The sequence below is a fragment of the Excalfactoria chinensis genome, chromosome 1, assembly GCF_039878825.1.
Source record: "Excalfactoria chinensis isolate bCotChi1 chromosome 1, bCotChi1.hap2, whole genome shotgun sequence".
NCBI lineage: Eukaryota > Metazoa > Chordata > Aves > Galliformes > Phasianidae > Excalfactoria > Excalfactoria chinensis.
The window spans coordinates 68615261-68640144 of NC_092825.1; the positions used below are offsets into that span (position 1 = coordinate 68615261).

Here is a 24884-nt window from a genome sequence, read left to right on the forward strand (position 1 = left end):
CTGGGAACTGCACCACTATTGCATCTTGAAGCTGCTTGCAGCTTTCATCTTGTAAACTTTCTGGCACTGTGATGCTCTCTTACCTTTAAGCCTCATTTTACTTTGTTACAGCAGGTCCTCTGTGCCACTCTCCAAGTGCCTTTTGAGCTCACCCCACCAATACACAGGACAAGTTAACTGAATTTGTAAGCAAAAACCTAAAACTGGGTAAGCAGGGTGCATGCTCCGTTCTGGATTGTAAAATATGCCACTCAGCCTCTGATACAGATTTCAAATATAAGCCCAGTATACAGAACAGATGTTAACATCTGGGAATGCAGATATGAAGGAATTTTTATCTGAATCAAGAACAATGAGCATGAATCCATAGATGTGGTAGCAAACTGAAGAAGGCGAAGTATCCTTAGCATAGCCCACACACAACTGCACTTCAGGAACTAGCTATGACTAAGCAGAAGCAACACCAACTTTAATTACTGATTTAGAATTACTAGTCAAATTCACACACATACACACACACAAAAGCAATTAAAATTATTCCCTAGTATATAAACTCATGTCAGAATGTAGTCTTTACATTAGGTAAGATCTACTGTTCTCTAGTGCATGACTGAATTTCCAGAGATGGGAATGCAATGTACAAGAGATGCTGGTATTTTCAACTGCTGCATTGCTCTCTTCTTTCTCACCAATGATACACAACCTAGGGGTTTTAGATTTGTTTCTGCTGTAGGAATTGATCTAGTGGGCAGACTGTAAAGATACTCTTTTCAGTCAAATTTCTTGCACTCCATTAGAGTTCTCTTATTGATCACGCTGAATCTCTGTATCTGTTACATGCATAAGCAGAGGTTTTAGCTCTTCATATAATACTATCCATCTTGACTATTATTTAACTGTAACTTCTGTTTAGATTTTCTTGGATTGACAAAACACTGTGTCTCCTCTCCATCACACACAAAGTTCACTAAGCAACTGTGAATCCTGAAGCAGGATAGTGCTGCTTCCTTTCCTTTCCTTTCCTTTCCTTTCCTTTCCTTTCCTTTCCTTTCCTTTCCTTTCCTTTCCTTTCCTTTCCTTTCCTTTCCTTTCCTGTAAAAGGCGAAGCATTTCTTCTCCAAAACTCTTTTACACGTCACAATTACAGTCTTAAGGGTGAAAAAGATTAGGGCAGAAAGATAGCTTCATTAAAAATGGCAGCACCGAACACGATTACTGACAGCTTGAGACTTGTGTCCAAGCCATACATAATTTACAGGTTTCACTTTATGTGATTTCTGTCCCAAGGCAAAGTACAATTAATTCATTCATCTAGATTCTGGGCTTGTATTTAAGCTTAGATTTTCCATGGAAATGCAGTAACATACTTGTACAATGTGAACCCTCAATGTTTTGCACAAACCAGCACTTATGAGAATGCACTCGAAATCAGAGACAGTAAAATTCCAGCTCATTAATGTGTTGTGTATACAAATATATATCTCTTTTCCCCAAGAGTTAAGTTTATGCATATCAGGGATGCACTCAAACCTCAAATGCAATATAATGTTTGGAAACTATCTGAATATAATCACCTATCAAAAAAATACATTTTTTTACTCAATATTTAATTTACTCGTTTCATACCGGGTCTCATTCAGCCTGTCCATTCCATGGTCTGCTTCAGATAACAATGCTTTCTTTTGTTATAAGTCATGAACAGTAATCCCTTCATGCTTGTTATCCAGTTTTACCAAAGGCTTTTATCTGCTTTATTGACAGTCAGTGTTTAACCATTTTTCTCTGAACTGAATTTAATTGTAAATGTTATGTAAACTGTAAAAGTTATGTAAATGATAAAAAAAAAATACTTTGGGATTAATACTGCGGACAAAAATATGTTTGGAAATGAACCATATGAAAAAAATAAAGGATAGAGCTGTACTGATAATACACAGAAGTCATGTCAATAGTAAGACTTTCCCCCAAGTGTATAAGAAATATAGATAGTGAATTTATTCAGAGTAGCTTTAACTCTTCCTAACCTTTCCCTTGTTTTTTTGTCTGCTGTCCTGGGAAGCTGTCAGAATAGCTTGGTTTTGCACACTGATACACACGGCAAGGGAAGACTGTGATTCAATGGCATGTGACATTGACAGTTTGATAGAATCAGGCCAGTTGCACAAAAGGAACAGCTTCACCAGAAGGATGCATTCTGTTACTGGAGTAGAGAATCGAGTGCATTATTTACCTTGTCTAATTAACAATCCAAGAAAACAAGCACTGCATCTTTTTCATACCATACAGAAAGAAAATTCACTTTGCCAGGGCTAGCCTCAGATGCTGAAGCTTCTTCTGAGCAACTCCCTACATTAGTAATACCATCATTCCCAACTCAAAGCTCATAAAACAGAAGAAAGGGGGGCTCATGAGGTATTTTTTTCTACTTCCAGTTGTTCAACATCTTCAGAACCAACTAAAAGAGCTGACGCAACCATATGAGAAAGGGCTTTTACAAGCAAGCAAGAGTCCATTCTGTAATTAAGTCATTGTAACAGTCATGTTGAAGGATAGGAGCTTAAGCCACGTGTCACAAATACTGCATACTATTCTCTATACTCAGGGAAGCAAAGAGGCTGAAGTTCCAAATAACACAAAATTACAGAGCTGGACATACTGATGGCTGTACTACTGCATTAAGACAACGCAAAAATCTCTAAACAGAGCCCTCCCGTGACCCCCTGCATCAGGCTGCAACGTCTAAAAGAAGATTTTCTGAATTTGGTTTGGAAATTAATGCTGTGACTATGAGGCCTCTTACTAAAAGGGGGGAAAAAAAGAATATTATGTTTCACTTTGCTCCAGAGATAAAACAATTATTTTAATGGAGATGAAATACAAAGACTCTTGCCTTCATCACAGTTTTATCAGGAACAGTGCTTTAATGACCTCAAGAGTCTAAAATATATGCAAGTCAGCCTTGCGTTACCAACTCAAGGTCAGTGTCCATTAGGAAGCCTCCAATGCTGGAATTACTATGAAGGTCTAGTTTCTTGAATAGGACAGTGACACAACTTTTTTTGCTCAGCCTTTTACACCACATTAACAAACTCTCCAGTAAACTCATGCGGTGCAAGATTTATTTTAGGGACTTTTTTTTTTTTAAACTTGATAGTTAAATTGCAGTCATTTCTCAAAAGAAGAATGCATACTTTTGCCTTCTTTTCCTTTTATTATTGATAAATGCAATCACACCAGGACTGGCACCAGAGTGCATTATTATTAAACAATCCATGTCCTCAGGGGGGAGCGGCATTAATCAAATCAGCTTTAGAACCCAATTCAGCAGGGTGAGCCAGCCAGCTTCTCTTCTTGAGTGAGGAGGAGAAAAGCAACCTTTCTGCAGTGCCTGCACAGAGCTGAGCTGGCTAACTTAACTCAGCAGGTTGGGCACCCACAGCAGCCATGTGAATATCATCCCTCAAAGAGCCTTTTCTGGCTAACTTTCAAACAGAAAGGCACAAACTCACTCTTTCTCCTTTGTGATCTGAGATAATAGAGAAAGAAACGAGCTTGCTCAGTTTGGCAAAGACTCATCTCTTAACAAGAGAGGTTACTATGTGTGTTTTTTCTATTCTTTACAGAAGCAAAGTCACCAATGCAAACTGATGCCAGTGAAGTAGTTAGAGCTGGCACTGAGTGAAGGTATCAACTCCCGCTATTTTAGCAGCGAAGTCATCTCCCTGGTCTGCAGGTAGCTCCTACAGAGAGATGAAACTGCTTTCAAAGCAGAAAACTATTCATTTCAGACTGAGGAAAAAGGAAGCTTTTTTGAGGTCATTTCAGTAAAGTTTACACAAACTGACTATCTGTTGCATGAAAAATTGTATCAAAGATTAAAGAGCTGTTTTTCCTGCCACAGTGCCCTGAGATGAACTGGCATCTACCAGGATCATCTCCCATTTGCCTTATTTCTAGGAAAAGACACAGCGCTCAGAAGTTCAGCAGTGGGCAAAGCCTCTGGAAAAACAAACAAACAAACAAACCACTAACAACCAAGTTTTTCTGCCAACCCCAGAATTAACAATATTTTGTCTTCCAATTATAAGCATGCCATGACTGGACTCCTTGAAGTCTGACTAAACTAGAGGCACTAAGGCATGCAGAGCGAGTCCTGTGTGGATACTGTTAGAAAACAGGAATCAACCTTATTACCACTGAGATTGTAGAATGTTAAAATGGCTTAGGTTGGAAGGGATCTTAAAGCCCATCAAGTTCCAACCCCCTTCTTTGAGTAGGGTTGCCACCCACTAGACCAGGTTGCCCAGGGCCCTATCCACTCTGATCCACTGGGAGGAGAATCTGGGAGACTTGACTTGACTGAAATCAGGCAACAAATTGCAAAGATCGGATTAGGAAGTATTTTTGCATTCTCACAGTATTTAGACACACATGCTGGACACATTAGCTACAAATACTGTTGGTACTTTTTGCTAGACTATTGTCAGCTCCCAGGTCCTTCAAACATCTCTATGCAATCATTATGCACCTGGGTCAAGGCAACCTCCACTATCAATACAAGCTGGGGGGAATGAAGGGAATGAGCAGTTTAAAAGGACTTGTAAAGTACAGGTGGAGGAGAAGCTGGACTTGAGCAAGGAATGTGCCCTTGCAGCCCAGAAAACCAATTGTATCCTGGGCTGCATCAGAATAAGCACAGTCAGCAGGTTGAGAGAGGTGATCCCGCTCCTCTACTCTGCGCTGGTGAGACCTCACCTGGAGTACTGAATACAGATGTAGACTGCTCAGTTCACATGAGACACGGACCTGTTGGAGCGTGTCCGAAGGAGGGGCACAAAAATGATCCAGTGTACTCTTTAGCAGGGTCTGTTGTGATAAGACAAGAGGTGGTTTCAAACTAAAACAGGGGAGATTTAGATATCAGAAAAAAAGTTGTGTTTTTTTTTGGTTGTGTTTGGTTTTTTGTTTGTTTGTTTTTACAATATGGATAGTGAAGCACCGGAACAGGTTGCACACATATGGCGGATGGCCCATCCACCCCTGAAGACATTCAAGGTCAGGCTAGACAAAGTTCTGAGCAACCTGATCTAGCTGTAGGTGTTCTTACTTATTGCAGGGGAGCTGGTCGAGATGACCTTCAGAGGTCCCTTCCAACTCACACAGTTCTCTTTGTATGAGGAGACCTATAAATTATTTATTTTGACAGTACTTGTTCTCTGTTATCCCAGTCTCACCTTTGAAAGAAAAACAAAACAACCCACATCCTGTGCTGGAATACAACCAAGCAAGAACATCTATGAAGTGGTAGCAAGCATCTCTTAAGAAACTGTATTTCCTCCTTCGCATCTGCTTATATATTTAAGATAATGTGACTTTTACAACGTTAGTTAGTTTTCAGGCAACAGCTGAACAAATTACAAGACGAATCAGAAGTCTGCTAGTCGCAATTTAGTGACATTGCTTTTGACAAATAAAGAAACATCCTTGTATTGCACAGTGATCATTAGAATTACTACCATAGAATTACTACCATGAAAATCAGACCTTCAGTGGTGATGACACAGGCCTTCCCAACTGCCTTCACATTTTCAAAAACTTTATAGAGAGAAAACACCAGTGAGATGACATTACAAAACACATGGACAGCTTAGTACCAAAGTGAAGAGATTCCCATCTCTCCTCAGATGCTATGTTTATCTCCTAAAGCACATGCATACAAGAGTTGCTCCAAAAGTAATGCCTCCCATTTTATTATGTTGGCCCAAGTCAGAGGCAGATGTTGATAGTATGGCAGTAGGAGCTCAACCTTCTCGCCAATATTCTGTCACATTTGATTGCCATGTGACAGATGGCAGCAGAGGGGCAGTCTGACAAAATGGCATCTGACACAGAAGTATGAAGCAAAGGTGTGTCACTGAATTCATCCATGAGGTAAGAAAAGAAAGAAAGAAAGGAAGAAAAAAGCCCCCACTGTTCTTCATCAACACTTGCTGAACATTTACAGAGAGCTAACAGTAGGTGTTAGCACAGTGAGGCAGGGGGTAGGAAGCAGCACATTACCTCCACTGGTGCAGATTTTTTTAATCCTAACTTCAATTTTTTATATCAAGCACAGCTTGGAGGCTCTTGTTTGACACTGGTGGAAATGCAGAGCTAGTGGTTGCTACTGTGTTGAAACTATTGTTTAGTAGCTGAGAGTTTGCTCTATCGAATAGAGTTAACATGCTTTTTGTATCTATTGTATTTTTCATGGAAATACATAGAAGGCATTACTTTCTGAGGGACTTGCATATGTATACATACACATTACCCCCTCCCTTCCTCCTATTTTTATCCTCTCCTTCTCAAATCTGCAAGATGGTTATCAGAATTCTAGTGACCCAGGAAACATTACTCCTATCTTCTCTAGTAGTAGCATACTACAGACAATAGCATCTGCATGAAGAATTTATGATGAAGAATGAGAACTAAGTATTCTGAATGGGCAATAGTTTTGTTTCTGCATAAAGTGTTTAGCTTTAACCTAAGCCTTGCTGTAACCTATGAAAGAAGCACAAAGCTTACAAGTTACCACTTAAGTACAGCAACACTTGAAAGGGAAAGATATACCTGGAAAGAAGCAAAAAAGAAGTCACAATGCTATCACAGCTAAAAATCCTTGTTACACTAGCTTCCAATTATCTAGCGTGATATGACTGCAAGAGTTGGAAACTTGAGGCTCCAATGATGCAAACCAGGATAAAGACTTAGTGAAAAGTTGCCAAAACAAGTGTTGCCAAAGCACAGTTCAATTTTGATGAATCTGCATTTTCCAAAAACAAATGGTCAATAAATTCCATACCAACTTCAACAAACTGGAAGTCATTTAATAAAAGCCGCAGCTCTTTATTCACATCACATCCTCAGACTACAAAGACAGATCAGCACCTCTGCTTCTTTATGAACAGTTCAGTAGCACTCGAGCATCACATTTTTATATGTGGGGGTGCAGCAATAGAAAGATGTGTTTGTTTCACAAACATTTTAAATCTGTCTCTATCCCCACAAAGTGTTTCCAAAGGCTAAGTTTATACTTATTCCAGGTCTTGTAACCCATTTTTGCTTTTTCACTTCCCAATTCATCCAAATTCTTTGATAAATAACACTGTTGTAATGAATGTGAAATAGCACACTGCTGCTTCATTTGTTATAACACAGTTACAGGAGGCTGGCATAGCTATGGCCTCAGCCACTCTATTTCCATGCCTGCTTCAGCAGGCATCTGCAAGAGTGGCAGAGGAGGAAAGGAAGCAAAGAGAACAATGCTGTGCTTGCAAATCATCTAAATAACGGCAAATGTTTGGAAGAATAAATTGTTTTTTATCAAGATAGAACACTAAAGGATGCCTTATGGCGAGAATAATGATTTTCTCATAAAAATAAAAATAAATAATTAAATAAATAAAAATCAAGGAAAAATCAGAAACAGAATCTTCCATCACCCATCTCTTATACAAAAAGTTAATCCACATGCTGATCTTATTCATGTTTTAAAAAAAAAGAAAAAAAAAAACAACAACAAAAAAACAACTGTTAATTCTTTAAGAATAAGACTAAGTCTGGACTCCTGTTACTTTATATCATGATCCCATTTGCTTCTAAGCACAGGAGTCATGCTTACATTACACAAAGGGTAACACAAAGTAACTTTTCCTTCCTTTCTGAGATCTCTGCAAGCAGTTTGACAGCTTCTAACTAACTTCAAATTTAATATCATCTGATCCTCAACCAAAGTATCCAGGTTCCAGGCTTCCCCACTCTGTTTCCACTACTCCCAAAACTACATTCAGACCTTTATTATTTTGAAAACTCATAAGAGCTTATGCTCTTACAGACGACAAACCATTACCCACGTTAGGCTCTGTGATTTTTATAATATCTATATGTTTAAACACAGAATAAATATTTTCCTTATAAACAGAGTCACACATACTTAACAACAACTACATTTCTGCTCTACAATCTCACTTTGTGTAGAACAAAAGTCTCTTTCCCACCACACAGTTCTTACTATGGCCTGGTTCAGAATACACCCACAGTTAAGGAACATAACCCTACATTAGAGCTTGCAGCACTGCTATACTCTCACAGACCCCAGGTGTTCTAGCACTACTCACTCCATTATAGTGCCTGGAGAATTTTCTCAGCACTATAAGGGGACAAAACCAAAATATCATCTGCCTGACTGAAACTGGTTTTGCCTTCTCCAATAAAAGGCTAGGAAATTCAGAACATACAAGACCTGGACGAATGGAGTCCCACTTGGTCAACAACTCACTATCTCCATATCACCTTGGCTTCAACCTGAGCCTATGGGCAGCAGCACTTTGAAAAGACATCCAATAGCTTACAAGGAGCAGATCTGACCATCTCTTTTGTGAGTTATTCAGTCAGTTCCATGCAGCTGGAAAGAATCAGTCAAGCACTTCTGTGCAGCATGTTGTTGTACGTATTATTCCCACGATCACTCCAGAAACCACAGGCTGAAGTATTTTACTGGAGTGCTTTTAAGGAAAAAGAATTCCTACAATATAAAATGTCTAAGTCTGTATTTACGAACAAGTATTCCAGTAGAGTACTTGTAGCCTAGTCACAGCCACCCTGAAAATTTCTGCAGATTTGGGAAGACAACTTTATAGCTGAATACATACACTGCTACCATTAAAACACCAGGACAGCCAAATAGTCTTTAAAACAAACAAACAACAAAACAGTTTCTCTAAACAAACTCACCCAACGTGCTCTGCAATGTATCGAGTCTGACACAGACACTACAATGCAGATTAAAGGCTGAGAAAGCAAAGAAGCACTTGAAAAGGTGATGGGCAAAAGAGGGGAAAAAAAGCTTCATTTTATGATACATGTAGTCAACTCTGCTTTTGGTAAGAGAACTAGTAGTAACTCATTTTGGGATCCAAAAAGCTATAGATAGAAAAAGAGATATCCTGTGTTCACACTGTTCTGGAAAATGCTTTATCAAGTCACACTTTCCTCAATACAGATCTTTTTTCAAACTTAGATCCTTGTTTATCCTTTCACTCCACTTTCATACTTTCCCACTTCAACAGTTAGTATGAATAGCACGAGACACAGACATTCAGTAAGACTTGTGAAGGAGAGCTCAAGGCTAGCAAAACAAAATTCTGAGGAGGAGGGAACACACACACACAAAAAAAAAAAAAGGAGGAAAAAAAAAAGACCAACCAAAACACAACTACTAGAACACTTCTATTGTTAAACCTGTTGCTCTTGTTCTACATCAGAGTTTGGTGTTCTTTGATAATTCAGCTCTGAAACAAAATTGGGCATGGCCATTCTTGTCATTATTTTCTGTTGCTTAAATAATGAATAAGATGTTATAATCAAATCAACTATATAACGGGGCACGTGAATTACATAACACAGATTATGAGTGTCTAGCTGGAGATTGCACCGGGTTAGAAAATACTGCTTTATTAACTCGCAGGATTTCTTGCCACGGCTTAGAACCAACCATCTTAAAACAGTTTTGTCTTCAGTTGTGCAAACGGTAACGTTAGGTGAAAAAAAATATATATGATTTAAGGTCAGAAGACTTGTCCTATATGTAGCTTGACTGTGTTGGCTCCCTGGAAATGGTGAGCACTCACATCACTTTGTGATTTTGGAAACATCATTTACTTAAATATTTAAGGCCTGACAACTTTGTAGTCAGACATAACAGAGAACAAACTATCTGTTAAGACTGATGAGTAGCTCTCAACAGCATTGAGAAAATAGATGCCAGAATGCACTGACATCACAATTCCAGAGGGACAGCCTGAAATGGAGAAACAAGTCATGAAGCTGCTTCAAAGTCAGTCATAAAAAGGCTAGCCATTCCCACAGATTTTTTCTTATTGTTTCTAAAAGAGAAGCCAGAACTTTTCCATCAGAAAAACATCAGTCAAGCAGTCAATGAACACATGGTTGAAAAGCTGGCTCTTACATGTTTCTGTCAACTTTACCACAGCCATACCAGAGGAAACTTATCTAGAAGCAATAGAGAATGAGGAAAAATGTTAAGTTGCATGGTTCACTAGAACATAGTTGCAAAAAATGCTGTTGCTTGGGTTCACATTTTTTTCCACCAATAAAAATTATTAAGCATATAGTTACTCTACTATTTATTTTCACCACCGAGCTTGTGCACTTTCCAAATTCTCACCAGAACTACATTTTATCAGCCAGACTTGGTTTGTAGTTAAACAGGGGAGAGCAGTTATCCCTTTCACTGTATTAAGTGATTTTTGTTTTTTTTAATCTTTCCTTATTCAACAGAAAAACAAATAGATTTTGCCCAATACTATTCTTCACTATCCCAAGGGAAAACATTTGAAGTTAATATTCAGCAGTTAATGAAAAGAAGTTTCACATAGCATCTAGGTACTGCGATAAGGAAACAATTAAGTCTCAATGTTAGAATGCCACTAAATCTGTTTGTGGAAAAACACTGTTCTCTATCAAAGCAGCACACTCAGCACTGTTGTGACAAAATATCTACTAATCCTGTGATTTTATCTATCCTACCCTCACAGCCAACCACAAGTCCAACGTGCTGGGCAGTTTACAAGACAGTTTCTATGCTCTGTCTTTAAGATGCTTTGTGAACTGAAACTTCATCAAAAAGAAAAAACACATATCAGCCACAACAACAACCAAAACAAAACAGCTTATCTTTAAAAGACACCATCCCACAGCATATGTTTAATACATACATTCCCTCAAAAAATTCAATGTAATGCATACTTTGAAAACTGAATGGTTCGGCCCAGGACATGGTGGGAGGAAATGTGGCAGAGTGAGAAGGGGAAAAAAAGATACAATTAGATAACCTTGAGAAACATAGGTATTAAAAACCCTCATCTGCTTGTATTTCAAGATGAAAACATTTGCAGTACCTAACCTATTTAGGAGGATTTTTAGGACTATAACTACTTTTGTAATACAAACTTTTCAAATATATTAGTTTAAAATAATTGTTTCGTAGTCTCTTCAAAAATTTACTTCATAGCTATCTGCCTCTGGAGATCCTTCCATTTGCACAAAATAATTTACTTTTCTCACTCGAGCAGGCAATTGTGAATTCACAGGGACGATCCCCAAACAAACTCGACTTTGAAAATCAACAATGAAAGTCTTAGGCCAAATCATTCATGAGCAGGAGCCTAAAAGAAGATTTCTTAATCAGCAATATGACAGGCAGAACTCAAATCAAGGTTTAAATATCAAGTAACTGCCACAGATGACTTTCTGCTTGATTCTAGAAACACTGTCTTTGAGCTTGTTTAATATTTCAGGGTCACCTTCTTTCTCATCTAGTTTTAAATACAGGACTTCTGGTAGCTTGCTGAAGAGCTGTCAGACGGCTTTTCTCCAATATGACAAATCTTGCTTTTAATTTTCATATAGTTCTTTCTTAGAGTATTCTACTCCTTTGTAGAGGTCTAAGATGTTTGTCCTTTTCATCCTCCCAAAATGCTGACAGCTACTTCTATCTCTTAGCTACAGGACCAAAAACCGCTCAGTATCCAGCCAGGGTCCTGAAGAACACTCGAGTACACTTTTAATTTTGAATTCCCAGTGCTGTCAAGATAATCTGAGCAGTCTTATATAGCATATAACTAAGAGGTTGCTGTGGTTTATCTCAGCAGCAGCTGAGTACGACACAGCTATTCACTCACTCCACACTCAGTGGGATGAGGGAGGGAACTGGAAACAAAATAGAACTTCTGGGTTGAGATAGAAACTATTTAGTGAGACAGAAGAGGAAATATGAGATTATGGAGAGATTTTACAAGCCACACAGGTGATAGGAAACTACACATCTCTCATTTTGTGTCTTGGAGAGCTGGAAAAGACAACTAATATATTCATAGCCACCAATGAGAAATTCAACTTCAGATTACTGTCAGTTCATTGCATAGGGCCAGGCTCCAAAAGAGGAAGAGTGACAAAGAACTCAAACAAGAAACAGAGCTAAAAAACCTTCATTTTCCATCCTGTTGCAGGGGTGGCCCTTTGGCATCCATAATCTCATTCTCACTGGAGAAAATGGGAAGACTTCCATCTCAGGCTCCATACAGTCCCTGGATGACCACAAAGCTCATCAAAACTCCAAATCACTAAGCCTTTCTCCCAGTCACTGCTTGACACCAGTTAAGATATGTCAGCTTACCACTGCCCATCACGACATATACCCATCTATTTTCTTCTAACCTGGATTCTCCTTTCTTAACCTCCATTAGTTAAAATCATCTGTGTGAGATTGGCAGATAAAAACTATTTCATATGAAGGAGGAGACAGAATGTACAACTGTGAGGTTGTGGTTTACAGAATACATGCTGCAAACCGGGCTTACAGAATATATGCTGCAAACCAGGCAGCTTGGGATGCTGAGCAAAAAGATCCTGTTTCACAGTTACCAACAAGACTGTCCTTCAGCTGCTTACCAAACTGTGGGCCGAACATTCTGCTTTCATTAGCTGATGAAATTTCACAGATTTTAATGAAGCTAAAACAAATAAAGTTATATACAGAGCTCAGTTCAGGAAGTCTCAGTTTTCCAAGTCTCATTTCTGTCTTGAAATAGAAGAACATGCTTATGCAAGGAGATGATTCTTCTCTAGTTAAGTAACAAATTTCTGTCAGCCCACACTGTATTTTCATGCTTTCATAGTATCCCTCTCTTTAAATCCAAATTCGGTTTGTTACTATAAAACAATCATTAGGACTGTATAATTTATCTAATACTCAGGCATTTAGTGGTTACGAGAAGTGATCATACCTTTACCAAAACAGACTTCTGGTTTTACCAGTGACTCTTTAGCCAAGCAGCTGGGAGCTGGCTTGAGCACTGAGCTCTTCAATTATTCCCTCAGTCAAGCAACTGGTTGTATGCAAGCCCAGGGGGTGGATAGAAATCTGTATTCAGAGCCACCAAAGATCATTTCTGGCTACAATAAACATGGAATTGAATACTGTTTAAAATAATGTGTCAGGCTACCACAATAACACAACAAATTTTTTCATCAGGAAAACACAGTACAATCAACACGTAACACTACACAGTTAGCAGAACATTTGGGAAAGATCTTATGGTCAGGTGAAGCAGCAGCTTACCTCCTTTTCCCCTAACCAACAAAAACAAACAACTCAGGACTGTTACCATCTGCATGAGCTCCGTTACTTTTCAAGCATATACAGCAAGACAGATATGAGGCTTGTTTTACACACCTGAAAGCATTCTTGAAGAATCACCTTGCAGTTTAAGACTTAGTAAAATCCTCTGCTTTATAAATCTCAAGAATCTCTTGAGGTTTTTTTCTGAGTTTTATTACCTACTTTTTTTTAAACACCTTTGGACTAATCCATTATATTTAGATATATTTAGATGCACTTCACAGAAAGATAAACATCGTTTTAAACATACATAACGGTACCAGTAAAAATGAAAACAAAATAGTGTCTTTTATCTTAGTTTACTCAGAATTTCAGAGTTTAACCCTGAAGGTAGACAACTGTAGAAGACAGGTTTATTTTACAACAAATGAAAGCATTTTTAGTGAAATAATCTTTTACTTAAGAATCCGAGATATTTCAATGTATCACTACAATGCACAGCAAGAGAACCGCATGAACATAGTTTGCAAGTCAGATTTGTTTAATTTCAGTGTAATTTAACAACCTGCTAGAGCAGAGATAATACTTATCCTTTAAACAGGAAAAATAAATTTTGCACTTGCAAAGATTTATTCAGAAAAAAGAGCTCAGACTTAGCAGTTCTCTCAGTTGCATAATCTCTTATCTTTACCATTTCTTACTTGAAGTGACGGAGAAAACTTAATTCAAGTAATACTTTATGCTGAAACATGGAATTAAGATGTAAAAATGAGAAACGACAAGGCTCCCATGAGAAATAAAAATTTAAAGTATGTGTTGAACATCTCTAGGGAAAGAAAGGAGGTGGGGAAAGAGCAGGGAGAGAGAGAGAGAGACATAGAGACCCAGAATGAATGTTGACAGTATTGAAGACAGATGTAGTAGAAAGATCCTAATTAAGCATTAAGATCCAGAAAATGCTTTACTGTTTCTTTGTGATGCTATCCATCAGTGCAAGGAGAAAAAGAAAGTTGAAAAGTTTGCAGAATTTAACAATCCTGGGTTTGCTGTTTAAGTTCTAAGGTACAACACACCTAGCATGTTTCAATTATAAGATACAATTAACTACACAGACATCACAAATACATACTTACATATGCATTTAGAGCACACCGCTTAAAATCCAGAGTGCCAGCATGGCGTCACTAATCCATCTGGAGGGACTCACAGCAAGGCTTAGATTTTCCTATTGCTTAATTATTAAGCACCCACAACTCAGTCTACTGAAGAAACTGAAAGACTAGAAATTCACCAGGTAGGCTACAGCAGCACACCAAGGAGTTAAAAGCAATCATTCTTTCTCCGTGAACCAAGCAAAAACCCAGAGCACTAACTTTTCCTTTGTTCGGGTCATTTTCAGGTCTTCTATAGATAGACAACGAAGCTGTGAAATCGCATTTATTCAAACACATGCCCAATTCAACACCTGAGCATACAGAATAATGTCCACCATCTTTCCCTATCCTTGGATCTATAAGCAGAAATTCTACAAACATGTATTCAGGTATTTGATTAGGCTCACTCAAATGTTACATCCCCAGTACATCTTCCTTTCTTACTAGCTGCACTATAAAAAGCTGGATTTCCTCAACATCCTCACTACAAGATATAATCCCATGACATTCTATCTGACCATTTTACACAGAAGATGGTACAGAAATATCTTCCTCCACCGGGATAGTCTTATTTTTTCCAGGAACAGAGCCAAATCAAGATGGTTCTTCTACAGACTTTTTCTTTTTGTTAATCATGCTTCACTTTTATACTGTTGAGTGCTATTTTATTTTTTTTTATAACAAAGTTAATCTATAGTTTAAAGAACAATCTGATTCAAATCATGCTAGCAAGAGAATTTATGAGCTGTTTTCAAGAAGTGAGCAATAAGTCAATCTTTTTGTCAACAAGATAAACACAGCAATCATCATCTTCAACAAAAAGCTGGGTTTTTCTACAATACAAATCAAATGCCTGGGTCTAAATTTTGGACGCAATTTTACATGTGAACACATTCCAGTCCCTCCTTCTAATCAGAGTCAGGAATGAAAATGCACAACAATCTTATACAGATTTTAAATGAAGAAAACTTAAGACTTTTTCCTCCAGCATTCCACCTTCCACAACCCTATATAGACAATGACTCATTAGCTGTAAGACAAGAAACTACTACACTCCTGTTACCTACCACAGCCAAGGTAGACTGTTTCTGCTCTAAGTTAACAATTTCCTGATAAACAACCCTAAATTATGCAAGTTGTATTTAAGGGGCTGGAAGTCAGAGAGGAAGAATGTTAAGTTTTATTGTCGACCCTTCCCTAAAATTGCATGGATGTTCCTTTCTAGACATCCTGCTTCCCCATCAATAACACTGTTTTGAACTTCTTAAACGCTAGAACATAGGACAAACAAGATTTCAGATTACAACTTTCTGCTGCAAATTAATACAACCCTTTGAGTTCCTGTTAATAGTTAATAAAAGATGTCTTAGGGTCATTTTAATTTTTAAAGGTATGTGAATAAACATATTTTAATTAGCATGCTAGCTAGTAATGCTTGCTCAAAGTATAAAATTAATAATTTTAAAAACAACTTTCCCTGTGTTCACTCGATATAAAGCTTCATTCAAAATGTCATTGGTGAAAACTTGCTCGCTCACAATTTTTGGTCTTCAGAGTCTAGACTTCGATGCTAAGTCATAATTGTGGGGGCTGAAACTGCAGATAAACAGAGGCATGCCCGAAGACCAGTTACCAGAGGTTATTCATGCAGACCAGAAATTACTACCTTGGTTCAAATGCTCTGTTCTAACTTACTAAACAAACACTGCATGCAGACATCTGAAGTATACATTGATACTTTAGGCCAGCTCACATAATTTTTACTGATTTTTATCACCATTATTACTCTAACATTGAGGTAACTATTAGTGGGCTAAATTATCTTTGTGAATATGACCACAATAAACCATCAAGAGAGTATCCCATAAAACGCCATATTCACATGTTTCACAGGCACAAGTGCAAATCAAAAGAGACCAAGGGAAAAAAAAAAAAAAAAAAAAAAAAGCCAGCAAGTTCCCTGCTTAGCAATGTTTCAAGGTGCCACTATTTTACTCACAGCAGAGATGGCAGAAGGCAAACTAAAGCTCAGCCCTCTAGTGACCCAGTCCACAATCTTGTTTTCTAGCCCAAGTGTTGAACAAAGGAGGTAGGGATGAAAGAGTATTTCCAAATTTGCCTAGAGCTAAAACCATCTGCAATTTTAAGGTATTTGAGTCTATAAGATGAAGATCCTCCACAAATCAACTCTGTGCACTTCAGTTTGATTTCTCACAGACCAAATCACTCCCATCTCCTTCCATGAATAGAGAAAACTATGTAAAATGCCTGAAAATTAAGGAAAACATCCCAATGATTACATTACCCTGAGTTCTTGGAAACCCCTGTTAGTAGGATGAGGCTAGGCAATCAGTGGCAGCAACATCTAAAACCTGCACAGCAAGATTTACAAGAGAGGTCACGTCTCTATGCCTTCACTCTGTTTTACATATGTGGGTTTCTGGTTACCTTCTTCTACCTCCTCCTTCAGAGGAAGCAAAAAGTGAAGAGGAGAATGAAATACATATTCTGATCTACGCAATAAAGTCATGCCTTCTCAACCTGAGGAAAGCATCTCATGCACCAAATATCCAATAAGCCTTGCAAAGTCTTTTGAAAGAAAAAATGAACAGACTGTCAATGGTGCTCAAACTGAAACAAACAAACAAAAACAAACCTGAAAGTGTTAGCATTGAACACTTCTACCATAAGTGAATATTGTCTCATTTTGCTCCTGAAAGCCATGAACACCTTACTAAGACCAAGAGCTAAAAACTGGCCACCTTATGCTTCAGAAGCCGAGATAGCTGTGGTAGTTCTGGAGAAGCCAGCAAGGCTGTTTCAACTGCCATGCTGTCCTACCGAAGGCTCCACGTGCTGTCAGGTTTTACAGCACAAACCCAGCAGAACCTGCACTAGGATCATCCAATTACCTAATGACACTGGTGCTGCATCCTGCATCTTTCATGAGTTACACACAACACAAAAGCCAAGGCAAGACAATCCTGATGTAATGTCAACAGGACAATCAGTGCACTGCTATTTTACAATCTTTTGGGTTAGCTTCATTTCTAAGTCACCAAAATATGCACTCTGGTTTCTTTAGCCTCCTAGCTGTTAACAGAACTTACTTGTCATCTGGTCTTAAACAAACAAACAAATAAATAAATACCACCTCAACAGCCTCAATATCCTCGCAACAACATTAACACAAAATGAACAAACCCATTAAGAGTGCTGTATTTACAACCAGCATCTTCTGATAAAAGGTGCTTATTTAGATGAAGATTAAATACACCTTACAAATTGATGTGTCAACGTCACAATGATCTGCAGATTTCATATCAGCTCAACACTTTCATATAAATCACCGGTAAAGCCTCAAAGTTCTTACTGTCACAGAACAGGCTATACACTAAATAGAGTGCATTAACCTGCTGCCTGTGAAATATGTCAGTGGCAATAAAGGAGCACCAAAAAGATTTTTGAGCCAGACGCAATCTGCTCAAGGGAGATGTGGCATCAGGCAAGAGAAGGCATGAAGAAGGGCTTCAGTTATTCAATTATTGCAATGTACCTTTAAGGTGCCAGTTTAAATAATGTTGACCCATAAGTAAACAAAAAGAAACAGAAGTCTTACAAAGAAATTGTGAATTTTTCATTCCTAAAATGTTTTTTCCATAATATTCAAGACACTATAACTAATATTAGATCTGTCCAATTTCATTTCCTTGCTTTGCAACACATACATTTTGTTACAAATTCTTTACTTCTGCCTTTAATGAGCAGACCAGTTATACTGAGGGCACTTTATGCTCTGATCTGAAAGTCTGGGATGGAATACAAATACACCCCCAGTGATTCAGATGGAGACAGATAATGAGCTCCTCCTCCATCTGGACTGCCACAAGTCCATGGAACTGGACAGGCTCCACCCTCGGGTGATGAGGGAGCTGGCGGGGGTGATTGCTGAGCCACCATCTACCAGTGCTCCTGGTTAACTGGAGAGGTCCCAGAGGACTGGAGGCTTGCTGATGTGATCTACAAGAAGGGCTGTAAGGAGGATCCAGGGAACTACAGGCCTGTCAGCCTGACCTCAGTAGCGGGGGAAGATATCGAACAAATCATCTTGGGTGAGATCACACAGCACGTGAGTGGCATCCAGGGGATCAGGCCCAGCCAGCACAGGTTCATGAAAGGCAGGTCGTGCTGACCAACCTCATTTCCTTCTATGACTGTGACCAGGCTGGTAGATGAGAGAAAGGCTGTTGATGTTGTCTACCTGGACTTCAGCAAAGCCTTTGACATGGTCTCTCACAGTATTCTCCTTGGGAAACTGGTGGCCTGGACAGGTATACCCTCCTTTGGGTAAGGAACTGGCTAGAGGTACATGCCCAGCAGGTAGTAGTTAAAAGAGTTAAGTCCAGCTGGCAACCCGTTACAAGTGGTGTCCCCCAGGGTTCGGTACAGGGGCCCATTGAGTGTACCCTCAGTAACTTTGCAGATGACACCAAGTTGGGAGGTATCCTGAGGGTAGGGACACCCTTCAGAGGGATCTGGATAGGCTGGATCACTGCGCTAAAGTTCAACAAGGCCAAGTGCCCGGTCTTGTACTTTGACCACAATAACGCCATGCAGCGCTATAGGCTTGGGGTTGAGTGGCTGGGTGACTGTGAAGAGGAAAGGGACCTGGGGGTGTTGGTCGATGCTCAGCTGAACTTGAGCCGACAGTGTACCCAGGTGGCCAACAGCATCCTGGCCTGTATTAGAGAAAGTGTGGCCACCAGGAGCAGGGATGTAATCATCCCCCTGTACTCAGCCCTGGTGAGGCCGCATCTCAAGTACTGTGTTCAGTTTGGGGCTCCTCACTACAAGAAAGTCTACAAGAGGCCCTGGGATTGTTTAGCCTGGAGGAGGCTCAGGGGAGACTTCATTGAACTCTACAACTTCCTGATGGGAGGCTGTAATGAGGAGGGGATTGGCTTCTTCTTCCAGACAACAAACAGGACCCAAGGAAATGGCCACAAGTTGTACCAGAAGAGGTTTAGATTAGACATAAGAAAGAACTTTTTCTCTCAGAAAGTGGTCAGGCACTGGAATGGCTGCCCAGGGAGGTGGTGGAGTCACTGTCCCTGGCAGTGTTCAAGAGGAGTCTGGATGAGGAGCTACAGGATATGGTTTAGTGGTTTGCTACAGCTACAATGTAATAGGAGGACAGTTGGACTAGATGATCTTGTAGGTCCTTTCCAACCTTGTGATTCTATGTTCCCAAGAATCTTTTCATTATGATGCACTGATTCAAGGCCTCTGTGGCAACTGCAAGGATATTCTGGGCTTCATTCACTTAGGTGCAAGCTTCTAGATATCAAAGGAAAAAAAATAAGCAGGTCCATTAAAAAGAGAAGGATATATATTCCCTGAAAGTTTTTTAGATGAAGAAACATAAGAAAGGTCTGCTGGGGGAGGACTGCCTGTTGAATCTGAAGATCTTACCCAACATACAAAGTATTCCATTTCAGAAATCAACTTCATCTGTCACAAAAAGCGTTGTGGCTCTTTGTACTCTTAATTCCATTCATTAACTTAAAACCTTTACAACCTGAAAGCTTTACAACAAGTTGAACAATTAAAGTAACTCTATAGTCAATTGATTTAAAACATGTCCTGAAAAGTAAGCAATTAGTCAGCACTTCCAGAAGGTACTTAAAATTCTTTTTTGTGGTGAACAATACGTATAGAAGTGAAAAAAAAGTTTTGATTGCGCTTCCTAAGAATAAAGCTGATCTAGTTGTCTAAAGAGTAATTTGGGAACAACTTTCATGATGATAATGAAGACTCTTCCCTGAGGACAAAAGGGCTGTAAAAGTTAATAAAATGAGAAAAACAGCAGCACAGATTTACTATACTGCATTTTCAAGCAGTACTTGCTTGAGACTCTGAATACATATGGCATGTTTTATTTATTTATAAACACACACAGAAGTAGAAAAACCTCTTTTCCACTTGGTCTACTTTCATGCAAGCAATTCCTAAAATGCTGCTCTTTTGCACATGAGGTGATCTACCACCAGGTTTTCCCCTGGCAAAAGTTAACAACAAAGTTTATGTGTCATTCACAGTTATTGATCTTCTTAACAGGGTATTATGTTCAACACTAGTCAGTAAAAAACAGCTTCAGAAAGGATAACAAGCACCCAGAAGCCTTCCTGAAACAGCTCTGAAAATCCTCAATCCACTGCAAAAGAAGGCTGAAGAAGCACCCAATTCTGCTTCATCTAACGTTGCTTCTCTCCCCTGGTACATGCACAACATTTCATTGACTACCAAGACGACAAAATAAGAAGACTCCAGACATTTTAGATTCTGATGACTTCTTAGACAAAAATATCAGAGTAAAAAGTCAGACTTGGTGACCCTGTCACAACTATGAATTGAGAAATGCTTTCCATTAGAAAATGTATTAGTTACTGCAAACAGACATGGGCAGCAAGTCTAATTTCTGCACTGGTATTTCACAGTTACATATACAACTTCACACACAATTAACAGATGGTTTGGCAGTGGCAGCAAAGGTTACCCACACCAGTTACTCTTCCATACCATTATCACTGCTGTAAGCATGCTCTGGAAGAGAATGACCATGTTCCTCAGTACTACCACATCAGTACTGAGCACAAACTTTAAGAGAATGACGGCTGGGTACCCTACAGCTCACAACTTGCTGAAAAGATCTTCATTTTTTCCTACACAGGACACTGCCTAGAGAACATACTATTCATTACCGCATATTTGTGCTAGCTAATACTATTATTAACATTTTATTTTAAAGTAGGCATTCTCTGTTTTCAGTAAGATAGATGCACATAATATACATATGTAACCAAGTCCCAAATATATATGTAGATTTTGTTCAACTGGATTATGAAATACTTTGGATTAACTGTATTTGTCAAATGAACTTTAACAAAAAATTATTGAAGAAAATCATACTGTAAAATTTGCTGCTAAATAAGGTAATGGCTCAGTAAGACCTCATAAATATTTCTTTGGAATAATCATCAATTGTGAATAAAAGGAGATGGACTAAACTGCAGGAAATTGAAAGGGATTTTGCTTTTCCAAGTTTCAGATCTTATTAGCTATTTTTATGGATTATCCCTGCCAGACAACAGTATGCAATCTAAATATATTTACAGGGCTAAAAAAGTATAAATATTAGAGGTGTGTACACATAAGTACAGTCTGGTGCTTTAATTATTTATGTAAGGAACAAATATACCCCTGTACTGAGGTTACCTTTCCACTGATTTGTCAAAGTCTGGGAGAAATTCTGCAGTGACACCATATTTATTAAAAGCAGAAATATTTGCTGACATAAAGCTTTATACAAAAACTGCAGTTGTTTGGTTCTGGCTTTTTTGTTTGTCTGTTTGTTTTTTAAGTCAACGGTATGGTAAGACAAAGTGGATACATCACTGGATTACCACCCTGTCTCGCTAAAACATACTTTTCAAATAACAGCTGACAAACTGACTTATAGAAGAAACCAAAATCTCTTCCTTCAATTACAGCATTTTTTTTTTTTTTTTAATAAAAGCAAACAAACAATCAGAAAACAAACTGCAGTCATATGAAAATGCTTATGCCTATTGATTTAACAGATCATCAGGATGGAAAAAGAAAGGTTATGAGGTTCTCTTTACCTTTGATCTATTTCACTCTTTTCATTGGAATTTCTCTTTAAGTATTTTGAAAGACTGCAAGAGTACACAATCACCTAGTTTTGATCACCAAACATATTACCATGCATATGTGGAAAATACAAATACTCAAAAAGACCAACTGGCTTGTCAAGTGTTATTCATAACTAGTAAGAACCACTGTCTCTCTGGTTGCAAGTTAAAACAAAAACATTTTGACTGTATTTTTGCTCCCTTCTCTCCCATCTTTGGGATGGTGGGTGGAATGGGCATGAATGTGTTACATCTTTTCTTGTACCCTTAAATGGTCCTAGAATCTAGTAGAACCTATGCCATCATCAGCTCTGAAATGGGGGAGGGGGGGGGGGATAGTATAAATATCTATACAAAACCCTATTCGTAAGATTACACAGCATCAAGGATATTCCATTAATCTTTCACACTCCTGAGCCAGTCACCTCATGACAGATACACACAGTTGGTAACCTCAAAGTTACCATTTACAAGTATCACCAAAAAGGCCAATGAGTTTTGCATTACTGGCAACCACAGTAATTCCCAAGAACAGAGCAAAAAGGTGATACTTTAAGTCACACCCAGAGACTGAAACTAGAAGAATTAAACTTGTTCTAGAATGAGCTAATCCAAAACATGGTGTTTTTTTTAACCAAAAGTTCCCTGTAGAGTGAGAAGATAAACTTCCCTATAAACTTTGCTTAGATGATAAAGTATGTCAAAATATGTCCCCCAAAATGTTATTAACGTAGTCTGTTTTTCCCTGCTGTTTCCAGGAAGCATAAATATTAGCAGCGAACAAAGACCTCCAGCTTGATGCTGCAGTGAGACACATGCCTGACGGCTTGATTTTTTTTTTCAAGCAGATTACATTTGTTTTCACCTTGGAACATCCACATTTATGTTCATCTGCACTACAGCCAAAATAAGCTTCTCCTATTCTTGAATGTCTGATGACTTCTAGTTGTTGGCTGACATGAACATAATTTCAGAAGTATAAATTATTTTCAAATCACAGTAACAGAGAAACAAATAACACAAAAAGAGTTAGAATAATTTCAATCACAGCACCACTAATTATTTAAAATCATTCCTCATGCAACTAACAGCAAAACTGTTCATGTTTGAAACCATTTCATTTTAACAAAGACTTACCCTCTTGCAGGATCTAAGGCAATTGCTCTGGGTTGATCCAATTCTTGCCAAAATAAAACTTTTCTCAGTGATCCATCTAAGTTAGAAACTTCAATCCGATTTGTTTCAGAATCTGTCCAATATAATTTCTCTCCCAGCCAGTCACATGCCAGCCCATCAGGTGACAAAAGTCCAGAAATGACCACGTTTTGTACACTCCCAGATTTATTGAATTCTGTTCGTTTAATGGCTTCTTCACTCACGTCACTCCAGTATATCAACCCCTTTACGTACACAAAGTCCACTGCCGCTGCATCTTCAAGGCCACCCACGATTACTGTGGCATTCTCCTTCCCATTGGCAGCATCCACCAGCCTCAGGTCACGGCGGTTTGCATACAGCAACAGTGGGGCAGCTTGAAGTGGGAGAAATAAGGGGTGGGGGGGACAGATAGACACGTTAACAACACTCCTGTTAAAAACAGCTTATGGCCTTATGTACCATTGTCATGAAACTAGCAATTCAAGCGGGGGGGGAGGGGGAGAAGGTGGGGAGGGAGAAGACATTTTATAGTTTAACTGAAAAGCACAGACTCCAAGCCTTTCAACAGTACTACAACTCAAGATGGTAACTTCGTAATGCACCGCTCATTATTCTGGGTTCTGCATTATTAAAATTAGATTAAAGGAGAAGGCAGAGAACAAAGAAAATGGAGGTTTGAAGTGCCCAAATGACTACTCTGCAAAGGAGGCTACTTAAATAAGAATATGAAAGATGAAGATATAGCAGCTCTACATGCAGTCAGTGCTTGCCCATCAGAGCAAAGATTCAATATTTTTTGTCCAGAATTTGCTAATATACACTCCACAACCTTCAATAAAAATATAATACACATCAGGTCATCAAAGACATCCCTGTGTTAATACTCTGAAGTTATATATCTTAGGTATTTTACATATGATGCATAAACATTCAATGAGTGTGCAGCATGAGAGGAATGATGTTTTTGAGCCTCAGTTCTAATGTGAAGAGGTAGGTAGAAAAATACACCCATAGAAACAGACTACAGCAAGTACTATAGAACTCAGCTCTACCAAACTTTACTTGCCTCCTGCATCAATTTGTGTGATCTAATCATTTTTCATATAAATACCCAACAACAACAATTAATGGAAAGAACTAACTATGAGAAAGGTCCGGTTTTTAAATGTAACATACCCTTTTAATTAAGCATGTCCTTAAGCGCATGCTATAACATTATGAAAATGTCACTCATTTCTACTTCAACAAAAGGTGAAGTAAATACAGAGTTTTTACCACTATCAGTAAGCATACCTACCTTTCCCTACATTTACCTGGACAGTGTAACAGCAGAGGCACACAGCGGTACCTAGGCACAAATTACAGTTGGCATGTTGTATACTTGTCTAGCTGTCACTACCCAGATTTAACAGAAATCCTCCAGATTTACTCATCAGTATAGGTAGGCATTTAAAAGTCCTAGAAGGATGCATGTCCTAACAGGAAGGCCTGTGTTTATATAGCCAGTGATGTGCACAACCAAACACTGAGTGCTACACTGCCAGAGCAGATGCAGTTCTTGTATGAGAAACTCACAGTGAAATTAGAAATACTAATGACTAATAAAAGCACACTACAGAAAACTCAAAAGTTAGTTTCCAAGATCAGACTATTACTCTCATTACCCCAAAACTGTTTATC

General features: G+C 38.6%; 1 protein-coding gene across 2 annotated transcripts in view; it reads right to left on the bottom strand.

Moving 5' to 3' along the window:
- The window catches only part of LRP6 (LDL receptor related protein 6), a 133257-nt gene that overhangs the window by 96575 nt on the left and 11798 nt on the right, over window positions 1-24884 (bottom strand). For both annotated transcript variants that reach the window (XM_072333894.1, XM_072333893.1), the window contains exon 2: window positions 23184-23577. In XM_072333894.1, coding sequence (XP_072189995.1) covers window positions 23184-23577 — 394 coding nt within the window. The remainder of the gene's footprint in view (window positions 1-23183; window positions 23578-24884) is intronic.